We start from the raw sequence: 12,813 nt of genomic DNA on the forward strand, positions 1-12,813 counted from the left end.
ACCTTTCTACTGCCCTCCCCGGGTATGTGAACGCGAGGCGAGTGCGTAACGGGGCTAGGCCGCCAATCGGGGGCCCCGCGCGGGCTGAGTGACAGGGAGCCGGGCAATGGCAGCGCGAGCCGGGGGTTACCTCCGCGCGCCCCCGCCCTCCCCCGCCCCCCACACCCCGCCCTCCCCTCCCGCCCGCCCCGCCCCGGTCGCGCGCTAACTCCGGGACTCGGCTGGCAAAAGCGGCTCAGAGCTAGGCGAGGAAGGCGAGCGGAGAGCCCGAGTCCTGGCCGCGGAGGGGGCCGCGGGTCTCCAGGCCTTCCCTGGGCGCCCCCGCCCTTCTCTCGCGCTCTCGGCGCTCCGGAGGGAGTGGCAGAGACGAGGAGAGGTGCTGGAGAACCGGTTCCTTCGCTCTCCTGCGCGCCACCGGGCTCAGCCGCCCGGGTGTGGGCGCCAGGACCCGGGGGCGGCGGGCTGGAGGAGCCCGGGCCTCGGCCCCTCTCCTGGCGCCGCGGGCCCCAGCGTTTTCTTCCTCTGCACCGCCACCTGAGACCGACGCCGCGGGCGGCTCGTGCCGGCGCAGGCTACTTTGCAGAGCGCGGGAGCAGCTCCGGGCGTGCAGATCTCTCCTCGGCGCCTCGGGACTCTCGCGCCTGGGAAGAGCACCCACTGGGAGGGCACAGCCACTTACCTGCTCATCGGCATCTCCCGGGGTTCCCGGTCCCCACCAAGGGTGTTTGCAAGCCTTAAGCGCTTCTTCTGAAACGTTGGAGCCCAGCGTCCTCTTGCCCTCACATGTACACCCTACTTCTTAATTCAAACATTTTGATAGGAAAGTTTCTTTTTCATTCTTTCTCTCTCTTTCCTAGTCTGCCTCTAACAGGGACTTTTTGATGGAAAATGTGGCCACAGACCCCTGCCCTCAACTTTTTTCCACATGCTGCGTAAGGAGCCTCCTTGAGGCGATTTCCCCGGATTGTTCGTACGGGCGAAGCCCATTTCCCAGTGGAACAAACTTCCCAAACACGTCTGCCTGGGTGGACTTTTAAAAGTGCAAAAAAGAGTTTTCGTTCCAACTCTGAGCTAGGAGAATCTTTTAAATGGCACCTCCTTCTGAAAATTAGGCACTTTATTCCCTTTCGAGGAATTTCTACCCCTTGTTTCTAATCTCCCCACTCCCCCACCCCGACAGGCGGGGTAAAAAGTTTGCACAGGAGTAAGTGTGAGGGCGAGTCAAGGAGCCTCCAGGCGCATCGCAGTGGGGAGCACCCGTGCTGCCCAGGCTGCGGGGTCGGGCGCGGAGAGCAGACAGGGCGCTGGGTGAGGAGGAGGAGAAGGAAGGGGGAGCCCGCTGAGTGAAAAGGGGCCGCGGCCGCCGCTCATCAAAGTGCTTCCCCCTCCCCCAAGCGACACTTTCCTTTGGAGTCCGAATAAAATACGGTAACAGAATATGATGGAGGGCACACTGTTTCCTTAACTGCTTCTCAAAGGACCCGGGAGATCTTCTTAGGACCTTTAATAAGGCTTTGGTCGGTTCTTTTGTTGATCTCTCAAAATCAACTCCTTCTAATTGAAGTTGGAGCTGAAAGCGAGCTAATGTTCAAAGAAAGTGGCCGCCAGACCAACGAAATTACATTTTTTTTTTTTTTTTTTTTGGACGATGAGGGAACATCTAATCAAAGGGGCAGGGGAGGAGGGGTGGGAGTTGGGGCGTACGAAGGAGAAAAGGAGGTTTTACAAGATCCTTCTCTGGTTCACAAAAGTCAGCGACACGGGCGCTTCTCTCCAGAACAAAGACACCGCGGCCCATTCACAAAAGGGAGAGAAAGCTGAATAAAGAACGAGAGAAATGGGAAAAAATTAGAGAGAGAAGGAGGGAGAGAGTGAGTGAGAAAGAAGCTTTAAGAGGAAAAGAAACAGCGCAGAGCGCAGCGCTAACCCAGGCGGGCACACACCTTAGGCTCGCGCAGGCCCCTACCAGGAGTAGCCCACGAGGCCCGCGGTCAGCCACCCGCGGCTCGGAGCCACTGTGATCGTGCTGAGGTTTAAAGAAAGCAACGAAATATACCCTCGCCTTAGGTTCCGAGGAAAGGCGCAGGCTAGAGCGCACTAGTTTTGGGGAAAAGAACATGCGGACGTCCCGGGGTGCGCATCGTCGGCGTCTGCGTCCATAGCCCGGCGCTGCCCCAGTCCGGGCCAGTCCGCTGTGTGCAGGGGTTGGCCCTCCAGTGCGGGGGCGGGTGCCCTTCCCCATTCCTCCACCTTACGCATTCCTCCCTCCACCAGGCCCTGTTTCGCCTGCAGCCTCAGCACCTGACCTGGTCCCGCGCGGCGAGGTGGGACGGCAGTGCGCGCTGGAATGTGCCCGCGCGGTCCCCGGGGCACGCCTCGCGGGAGTCCGGCGCTCTCGGTTCCAGATGCTGCCACCATTCTCGGGGAAGTTGGGAGGTATCAAGTAGCACGGATTTTTTTTTTTTTTTTTCCTAATGAGAGTATTTATCTAATCCCAAATTGCAGGCGAATTTTCTTAACGCTCAGCCCATAAAACCCCAGGATTAAGAAAAGAAAGAGAGAGGAGAGGGGGAGAGGGAGGAGAGTGGAGAGGGAGAGAGACTGGGATGAAAGTTTCTTGAAAACGGCGCAGAGGATTGAGGTGGCCGTCGCTAGGCAAATGTCCAGGTGGGAGACGCTGGGCCAGAAGCCATGACCGTTCCAGCATCGGCCGCGGTGCGGGAAGGGGAAGTGGGGACACCACTGGAGGAGGTGAAGCCGTCCAGCTTAAGGCCCCCGGGCCGGGAAGGAGCGAGGGAGCTGGGTCTGGAAACGCGGATCCAGCATCCAGGTGACCTCCAGGCCGGGCCGGGCTCTGGAGGACACTTGGGACAGGGGGAGGGCTTTGGATCTGAGGCCGAGGGATCTGGCCAGGGGCGGAAGTTCTGCATCGGCCCGCAGACTGTGCCCAAGCAAGCCTGCCGCCAACGCCCCTGCTCCTCTGCGACCCTCTGACCGATAGCCTCTTTTCCCGCAGCGCGGGCTTTCCAGGTCCTCTGGCGTGCTGGGCTCGTGCCCGCTCTCGGGAGCCAGCGTCTGGGCACCACGCAGCGATGTCCGGATGCAGCGCCCTTGCCGCGGGCCCGACCCCGCCAGGCGCCGGAGTCCACGCTCCACCGCCGCTGAGGGGCGTTCGGGCGCCACGGAGCAGCCCAAATGGAAACCCCGGGAGGCTTGGGGCTAAAGCTGGAGAGGCAGGTAGAGGGGCCGCCCGGCGGTCCCAGACCATCCTAGCAAATCTGGGGCCAGGGAAGGGTTGTCAGTTGGCCTATTGGGAGCGGCTTTGGGGGCAAAGGAGCTGCTTTTCGGCGAGGTCCCTCGGGAGAGAAGGTTCCTCGAATCAAGCGTAAACTGGGTGGGTGCTGCTGGCCGCCCAGGCCCCAGGCTGCTTGGGGCGGGCGATTTCTGTCTGCTGAGTTTTCCCGGGGTTAGAACGGGATTCTGAGAGCGTTCCCCAGAGAGCAGCAGCTCTCTCTGCTCTCCTGCTCGAATACAGAGGGCAAATACCGACTTCCTTTACTTAAAATAACTTTTCAATAACTTAAAAGAAATCCTTATCATGAAGCAATTCTACCGTAGCAAGTTTTTATCATTTTGAAAGACTGGCAATTGGAGGTGGCTGCATATTTGGAACGAAATTTGTTTGTGTGTACGCACATATGATCTACGGTAAAGTATAAATGCTAGTGGACTGTTTTCTCTAAGTTTCTGGACTTGTTGAACAAGCTTTCTTTGTTTGGACACCCCTGTGGGGGAGTGAAGGAAAGTACCACAGAATCGTTTTTGTGTGTGTGTGTGTGTGTGTTTTTTTTTTTTTCCCTGTAGCCTAGAACTTCTTGTTAAAACTTCTCTTTCACTCATTTCATACACACATACCTGCACACATTCTCCCCGCCCCCCAACAATAACCCTCTTCCTTTCACTTCAGTACCTACAGACTTGCCGGTTATCAGAAGACACGACTCTCCCTAATACGACTTCAAAACTCTAACAATTCAAAGTAATGACGTGGAAAATTCAAGATATTAATATTTTTTCATTGGTGTGGAATCACAAATATCCTCAAATCTTTAGCAGACATGACACTTTACAAAAGACATGATAGTTTATACTGCTTAAGAATATGACTAATTACTTTTCAATTCGCATTCGTGTGTCAGCAGGGCCCCCTCTGGGATGGTGTAAACTTATTCAGCTTCAAATGCAGCCCAGTATCCTGCCCTAAGTTCCAGAGGACCATTTTCCACATGAAAAGTCTTATGGATAGACAAACTTCCATTCAAACCAATGTCAAGTTTTCATTGCAAGAAAGTAGCAGCCATGTTTAAGGTAAGAAAGTTTCTGCTTTTATTGAAAATTTATATATGACTCAGTATTGTAATAAATAAACATAACCATTTTCACAAAAATGACAGTGCTATGCTAAAGAAGAAAATATTAAATGGGGGATTTACTTGTAGTGGCAAGACAGACTTTTTATCAATACAGAATAAATATTAACAGCATTTGTGAGCCAACGTTGAGACCCAACAAAATGTAGGAATCAAGCATGATGTAAGAAATAATTATCCAGAGAAAAAGATGGTGTATTCTCGGATGATAAGACTGTCTTTGTAAACTGGTGCATATCAATTAGTTCCATCCTCACAGCTCACCTTCAAACCACAGGGCTTGTTTCTGGCTACGTTAAAGGACCATCCTCTGAGGAAAGCAGAGGAGAGGAACTCCATTATCCTTACAGTGAAACACAACCACTGCAGAAAAACTCCACTGGTAAATAGAACACAGTTTAATAAGTAGATTGGATATGATCTAACTATGAAATTTAGGTAACAGAGTAAGTGTTACAAATGGCAGGACTCGAAAAAAATCATGACATTTTTCTTATCCCCTTGTACCCCCCTCCCACTGTCATTATGCTATTACCAACAACAAGAATAATGTTTCAAATTTTCCTCCCATCAAAAAATGAGATAAAATAATGAGGGAAGTGTTTTTGTTCTTTTTTGAACAGTTTCTTGAACACCTCCAATACCAATCACTCACAAGGTGTCTGTGCAAATCTATTTCACAGGATTTCAAGGAAATTGTTAACTCACAAAAAATCCTTAAACAAAGCTATTCTGGAGTTCTGTATATTATTTGGAAAGGAGGGAGGGAAAGGGTGGTGGTGGTAAAGTAGAGGTAAAGTAGTACAATCCAGCCAAACAAAATGTTAAAAGTTTTAAATCAACAATGAGTCTGACTTTTTCTGGTCTGGGAACCAAGACTCTAAAATGTTGGGAGAGATTCTTTCTGATCTGATGGCTACTGAAGAACACATTTCTCCTCTTTCTTGGCCATCTTGCCTTTGTTTTGCTCCAGAGTTCGCTCCAAATGCTCATCTTCTTCTTCGGCCCTGGATGTCAGACAAACAGGACAAACAGGAAACAAAATTATTTTTCTTCGTGGAGGGCAGAGCAGCACTCCCCCGTCGCCCAGTATTTGGATCCCCAGCGGGAATGGGGAGCACCAGGCCAGTGGGAGGCTGCCCCGGCCCTTCCGCGACCTCTGGATTGAACTTTCCGCACACTTCTCAGCCCCTCGGCAGGTGGCCCAGCCTCGACCCGACCCCATTGCCCACTCACTGCTTCTCCTGCGCATCCAGGTCCCTGACGAGCGCATCGCGCTTGTTCACCAGGGCCACCAGCTCATCTAGCAGAAGCTGCTCGCGTCGCTTCTGGGCCTCGGTCTTCTGCCAGTCTGCAGAAGACGGGAGGCTAGTTACCCACGGGCAGGGCCTCCTAACACCCGGTCCCCCGCCCTCCCCTTCCCGCCGTTTCCAGTTTCCTTATATTTCTCAGCAAACCACATTATAGAGCCACTAGCTAGTGTTTTCTGGGGAGTTTGGCTGTTGTGGTGAAGGCTTCCTCGCTAAAACTCTACTTCCTAAATATGTCCTGTGAATGGAGATGGCTGCGGCAGGGTTGGAACCTGCCTAGAACCAGGTGTGAACCGGTGGCTAGCCTGAGGTGCGCACCTGAATCCAGCCAAAGTGGGGGAGGGGAGCTAGAGGCCCAGAAGAGGCTGGCCCAGGGGTTGGCAGTGGGGGAAGTGGGTAAATGAGGAGGCGGGAAACAGTGATGGGCGATAAAATCATTCTGAAAAGGCTAGAGAATCTGCCTGAGAACCTATCCTCCTCCCCCACCCCCACTCTCACCCCAAACAGCCCATTCTTCACTAATTTCCTCTTCGCTCTATTTTAGCAGTTGGATGTATCTCACACTGGGCGCCATATGCTTCACAATAACTTTAAAAGTAGTGAATCGGCTAATTAGCATTTTTCTTTGAAGTAAAAAATAAATTTGCTCTGCAATATTACACTGCAGCTCTCGATCGCATCACAGCCAGTTTTCTTTTGGAGACGTTTGCTGGGTGGTTTCAAATCAAAGCACTTTTGCAAAGGAAAAATTACATATTTCTTTTTGAAACCCTATGTTAAAGGTTGGAAAACCCGATGGGCAGTGCTCTTTCCATGGATGGGGGGCGTTTTTTTTTGAAGGTTTTAGACCCCAATAATATATTTCCTAATCTTTGCTGGTCTGATGATTTCCTTAAGATGAGCAGCAGTTTCATTTAATAAAAACAGGACCAAATCGAACATTTAAAACACTTTTGAAACCAAAGCCAACTGCTCTCTGGCCAGACTGTAAGGGCTTGTAGCTGTCAATCAACCCCCAGTCTACCCCGCCTCCCTCATTAGGAAGGTAAACAATGAAAAGAAGTAGTAGATGATGAGGCAGATAGCAGAACAAATGAGGACCTAGAGGGAAACAGGACACCAGCTTTAAAAAAAAAAAAAAAAGAACCATGGCCATTGACTCCTGTAGCCCCCTCCCCCAGCAAATGCACTTTCCAAAAAACAGAGAGAAGTGCAATCCTTTCGGGTTTCTCTCTTCTCTCTCCATTGCCCTGGGCAATCATGTTAAAACTCACATGGCTGGTGCTTATTCAGATAAACCTAACAATGCACACCGCTGGTTACCATGTGAATCTTCACAAACCACACAAGAATGTGCTGGTTCAAATCCCCCCCACCCCCTCCAAAGCAAAATTTATTCAAGACAGCAAACTGCTCAGCAGCTTTATGAAAGCAAATGGTGCTAGAGGGAATTCTATCTTGTATTTACAAATTAAAAATTAGATGCATCATCATGCAATAAAGGTTAGAAAAGCAGCAAAAAGCTAGAATGTTTTATTCAATTTATCACTATTTCTTTCATTATAAGCTCTAACACATACATACATATTTATATGAAACATGCTATATGTTAATTATCCACATTTGATATAAAACATCACACAAAAACATTAAATAACTGATCACTATTACATTTTTATTTTAAAAATGAAATATTCTATAGCATAGAGATGAATACAGAAGCTATTTGGAAAGGGTTTCTTTGAATATAATAATTTAAAAAATAATAAACAGCAAAACTGAAGAGCAGCCATATATATCACAATTTTTTTTCTTTGGATTTAAATGCAACTGAGGACAGGAATGCTGGAAAATTTTTTAATCTGGTTCTTGTTCTTAAATCAGTCTTATTCAGCAGGTAAATTAATAGGCTCTCCAGGTTGGAAAGATCTTAAATGTCATCTAGTCTAATTTCAGGTAACTATAATTCTAGAAATATTATTTCAGAAAAAACCTAAATGTGTAACAGATTTGAAACTAAATTTTATATTAAGATTACTAGTTTAATGAATATTAATTTTTTCACTTCCAACCTCAAGAAATCATTCTGATTATAAGCTTTGATTTATTTACTTCCAAAACATTTTGCGAAGAGCTTTACAATTGAAGAAATTTTCAAAAACAGAATTAAATTGAAAATTATATTAAAAAATTAAACCAAGAAAACATAAATTTTAACAACACATATAATTTTCTTAATTATTCCTTTTATGAACTTGACCAGTTGCTTTTAAGGCTTTAATTAGTAATTAAAAATACCAAGATTTCATTAATATTGAAAAAACTAGGACTTTAACAAAATGGATAAAAGAGGGCGTTAAAGAAAATTTTAACCTTTTAAGTATTGAGTAATTTAAAATATCTTAACTTTTCCCTAGCTCAGTAATGACATTTTCTATAACTGTAATGAAATCACTTAAAAATTAAGAATATTTAGGTAATTTTCATTATTTCAGAGTCAAATTTAAATGACATTAGAATTTAAAATATCCCGGCATAATTTATAGGATTTTAAAATATTAAATCTGTCATTACAGTGCTACATTAATATCTGTCTACAAAATATTAGTCAACTGTATAGGAAATAGCAATGTGCAGTGAATAGATTTTACATTAGCAAAACTATACTTTTACTTCATGTTTTTCTCATAATGGGAATAAATTATATAATATATGTACACAAACTCATGCATATGTTTACATACACATACATATATATTTGAATGCTAATTTGAGAAATTAAGTAAACTATTTTTATCTTTTTTTAAAAATGTAATATTACATTTAAAATTGATCAAAATTCACATTCTCATGTTCAAGCCTAAATTTTTTTAAAATCCTGTTTTAAATAGCTTCAGCTAGAAATGTTATGTTTTAAAAACTTGCATGTAAGTTTACGTGTTACCTGTTATGCATTTTAAGAACTGATTACTCACCTATAACACCAGTGACAGCTAGCTAACTGCACTGATTTTGGCTTGGACAAACTACAATGTGGGTTCTGATTAATTTAAAGATTCCAGTGTACTTTTGCTACAAAAGCCATATCCTCTCGTAACAAATAGGATTAAGTTTTGATGCTGCATTTGAGTCAAAGTGTTGAAATAAAGAGATTCTGTTTATGTCCATCTGCACTGAGCTGTTTTGTTACTTTAAAAAACTCTTTTTTATATATAGGGCCAATTATTCACTCCCTGATTCAGTTTATTTGCTGAAGTTGATAATTACCTTGAAAAAAGGCAAGAGAAATACCTATAAACACTTTAATAGAAAGGACCTAAAGTTCTTGTAGTAAACCTTCAACCTTGCCACTATAAATAAGCCTGGCACTTTGATGAAAATTAACACTAGTTTTGTAAAGAGCACATTGGGGGATTGCAGTCAAGTCTTATCTTTAGTTCCAGTCAACTAGCAATCCTGAAAGAGTTTGCATCATCATCAGAACAGGCCATTTGATAGGATTCTACCGCTGTACCTAATCAATCTATGGAAGACTGTGGCTGTGCTGTGTAACAAAGCTAAAATAGATTTACAAATGGGGTTTTAGGGGATAAGCTCCTCCACAGGATTACATATTGATTTTAAATATAAAAAGCTTATCATATAAACCATAACTACAAAAATAGTGAACCTATGCATAAATCCCTTTAGAAGAGCACCCACTTCAAACTCTAAGCCAAGAATAAATCAAGATGTACAAAATCCTAGAGAAGATCCATTTCTTGTGCAGAAAATGAACATACCACTTTCTAAAAGCCCACCCCAATGTGTGCAGAAATGAATTTATCTTTCTTGAGGGGGCATTAAATAATCTGGAATAAAAAAACTATAGGAAAAGTATCTAAAAGATGTTTGTTAGCTTGAGGGATCCTACAACTTAGCTCAGTCGAGTGAAACTCCTGCTATGAAAAACACCTCAGGAAAAAAAGGGTAAAAAAACAGGCCAAAGTAATTATGGATTCTCAGAAGAATGGATGTATTGAATATTATTTTTTTTTTGCTCTCAAACCAAGCTGTTAATATTTCTTTCAATGTGCTATGGTTATCAGTATTCTGTTCTCCTGGTGAATGGTTTCAGCAGCAGATTTATTTGAAAAGATTTTAGTTTATTTATTATAAAACTATCTTATGGCTACTAAGTAGGAGGGATGGGAAAAGAGAAATGAACTTTAAAACAAAAGAAAGCAAAACAAAACCAACTAATGTTGCTTATTCATGTGTTTTTTTCTGTGGTGTGTTAACACTCGAAAAGGCTATTGATCTGAATGTGTGTCCATTCTAAGGGTTGGCTCAGAGGACACTGTCTTCACAGAGCTGATCTTCATAGTGATCACCACCTCTCTGGCACAGTCTAGCCCATGTACTGCCCAGGCTAGTGGGACAGGCCTCTTTCTTAAGACAGTATCTTTATTTGTAATCAACAGGCTGCTCCTTTTCTCAAGTCTCCTTTTTCCCTCAACCAGCAATGGAAACTGGCCGAGGGATTTAAGGCACAGTCATATATGGGCCAATGTATTTAAAAAACAAAAGAGAAAGATAATGCAAAACACTAACAACTGTAGTAAAACTTTTAAAAAGAAAAATATTTTTCCCCTTTTCTTTAAATATGTGACTTTCTACTGCTTTTCTGTATGTGCAAGCAGGTCAGGCAGATAAAATATTAGATTATTTAACATTGTAAATCTGGTATATAGGGATAGGACTGCTGATGAAATTGAATTTTTTAATGTGTCATGGCCCTGCTTTTAAGACAGGTATTCGGTTATAATATTGGTTTTGGGGTTAGAACCAATATCTATCTTAAAGTCAACTGTATTGTATCAAGCTGTATTTTGGGGACAGTTTATCTTTTTATACGGGAAAGGGTAGATAAAAATGTAAAGAATATTCTGTGTTGAATGTAGTGTGTACAATGAATCTATAAATAATAAACTATGATGAGTTATATGTATTAGATATGCTATATATAAACATTATATTACACATACAAATATATATAATATAAATAGTTTTTACTGTGCCTACTTTTCAACTGACTATTTCGCTTTTTTAAAGACTATGACTATAAAAACTGTATCGAGAGAAAAAATACCATTTAGTATAGCTGTATACTTTATTTCAATGGCAAGTTTCACAGAACTTCTTAAATAATTTTGACAAATTTTATAGTCATTATCAATGGTATAATTTGATACATCTGGGTAGCCATTTGAAGGAAATGGGCTAACTGAAGCCTTTCAAAATAAAGTAAATCAGATTTCTAAATGAGGATATACAAATATTGCCAGTGATATTTATCAAATGAGTTTATGAATATAAAACTAAAAATGAAATGTCTACAAGCATATATGATAGTATTTAGATAAATAGCATGCATTTTGATGACAATATTTATTAAAATATTTTAAGAATATAAGGCTTCACTTGGCTTTCCCTTACGTACTTAAATTTCCAGTTTCTGAACTAATTAGAATTGACTTATTATAGATCAGGTACCTTATCAGGTGAAGAACAAAATTACCATGGACAGTCAATGGGTTAAGAGGTCAATATAGAATAGGAAAATCAGTTTGCATTGATTAGACAAAAGGTCCATTTTACAGAGCCCAAAGGATTAGCTTTTAAGCAGACATCTTTGAACTATAAGACATTTTCAACTGAGAGATATAAGGAGAACAGCATTATAAAACACCTAAGAATTTTACAAAATCATATATAGTAAATGCCAGATAAGCTAGCTGATGTTTACTGATATATGAACCATGCATAGGATTACTATATAATTCATTTAAAAGCTTTATGAAAAGTGTGAAACTTTCATTTATCTCATCTTTGTCCGGATATTCACTTAACACAAGTTGGAATCTTAAGAACTGTAGAAGACTGAACAGGGATATATTTCAATGTTGACATCAATTAAATATTAAGGTAAAATTTAGAGTCTGGATGTAAAAAATCAAAATGATAAATCTTTTCCAAACCTCCCCAGTGGAAACAACTTTAAATTGCACTTAAGTAAAAGGTAATTAAATCAATCAACTCCTTATATTTTCCATTTTATGGACATATAAGCTTACTGAATCAAAAGTTAAGACAATTTTGTGCCATTATTAATAGCAAACATAATGATTATCTATCTGAATTAGGGTCCTTAAGTTTATATGGATACTGCTTTCTGCCTCCACGGCATTTATTTGCAATTCCGGAAGGTCCCTAGTACACCAGATCTAGTAAGACCAGAAGTGTATCATATTCTTTAAATCTCTTCGACAACTGACATGTCACATACCTCACCCCACCATAGCATTTCTTACCTTCAATGGCTAGCATTGCCCGCAATTCCCGGTTCAGCAGCTCATACCGTCGTTCTAAATCATGTTCTTTTTCCCTGGGCAAGTTGCAAAAGTTCATCAATATGCTAATTACTAAATCATTAAACACTTAAAAGAACCTTTAGGTTACATTGATTTTAGGACTCATAACTGACTTTTCTCTTTAACTTTAAGCCACTCCAAACAAATGATACACAAACCTAAAACCTTCCTCAGTCGAATATTTACTAGTGCTCTTATTTTCCTCCTTCAATTCTGAAGGTTACATAGGTATATTTTAATCTGAGGATAGTTACTCACTTTCTTCATTGCTTCTTGTACCAAATGCCAAGTATAAGGCTATTTTCGAAAATATTTTTCATAATTTATAATCTTTTTTCCAAAACTCCACATGAAAAGAATACAAGAAACATTAAAGTACCAGCAGTGTAAATTTAATACAGAGACCACAGTTCAGGATTTGTTAAGTTTTCTGCTTCTTCATAACTCTTTTATCAAGTTCAGGCATAGCAGAAATTATAAAATTAGACTTTTTCACTAAAATAAACCACGTAAGCCTGCTCATTCTCACACTAGGTGGCATACTAGAAGAATACTGCTAGTGAGCAGAAAGGAACAAGCTTAAGTCCTCCGGTGAACTAAAATGCTAAAAACGAAGAATGCTTACATTTTGTCTAGACTCCATTTTACTGTAATTCTTTT

The 12,813-nt window shown here is 42.4% G+C and overlaps 1 protein-coding gene across 25 annotated transcripts in view; it reads right to left on the reverse strand.

Moving 5' to 3' along the window:
- Window positions 1-4,362: 4,362 nt before the first annotated feature.
- Window positions 4,363-12,813, reverse strand: part of EHBP1 (EH domain binding protein 1) — a 330,801-nt gene continuing 322,350 nt past the window's right edge. For all 25 annotated transcript variants that reach the window (XM_074011670.1, XM_045369202.2, XM_074011677.1 and 22 more), the window contains 3 exons: window positions 12,094-12,167; window positions 5,667-5,781; window positions 4,363-5,437 (listed from right to left, as the gene is read on the reverse strand). In XM_074011670.1, coding sequence (XP_073867771.1) covers window positions 5,347-5,437; window positions 5,667-5,781; window positions 12,094-12,167 — 280 coding nt within the window. In that variant the 3' untranslated portion in view covers window positions 4,363-5,346. The remainder of the gene's footprint in view (window positions 5,438-5,666; window positions 5,782-12,093; window positions 12,168-12,813) is intronic.

The sequence above is a fragment of the Macaca fascicularis genome, chromosome 13 (genome assembly GCF_037993035.2).
Source record: "Macaca fascicularis isolate 582-1 chromosome 13, T2T-MFA8v1.1".
Lineage (NCBI taxonomy): Eukaryota > Metazoa > Chordata > Mammalia > Primates > Cercopithecidae > Macaca > Macaca fascicularis.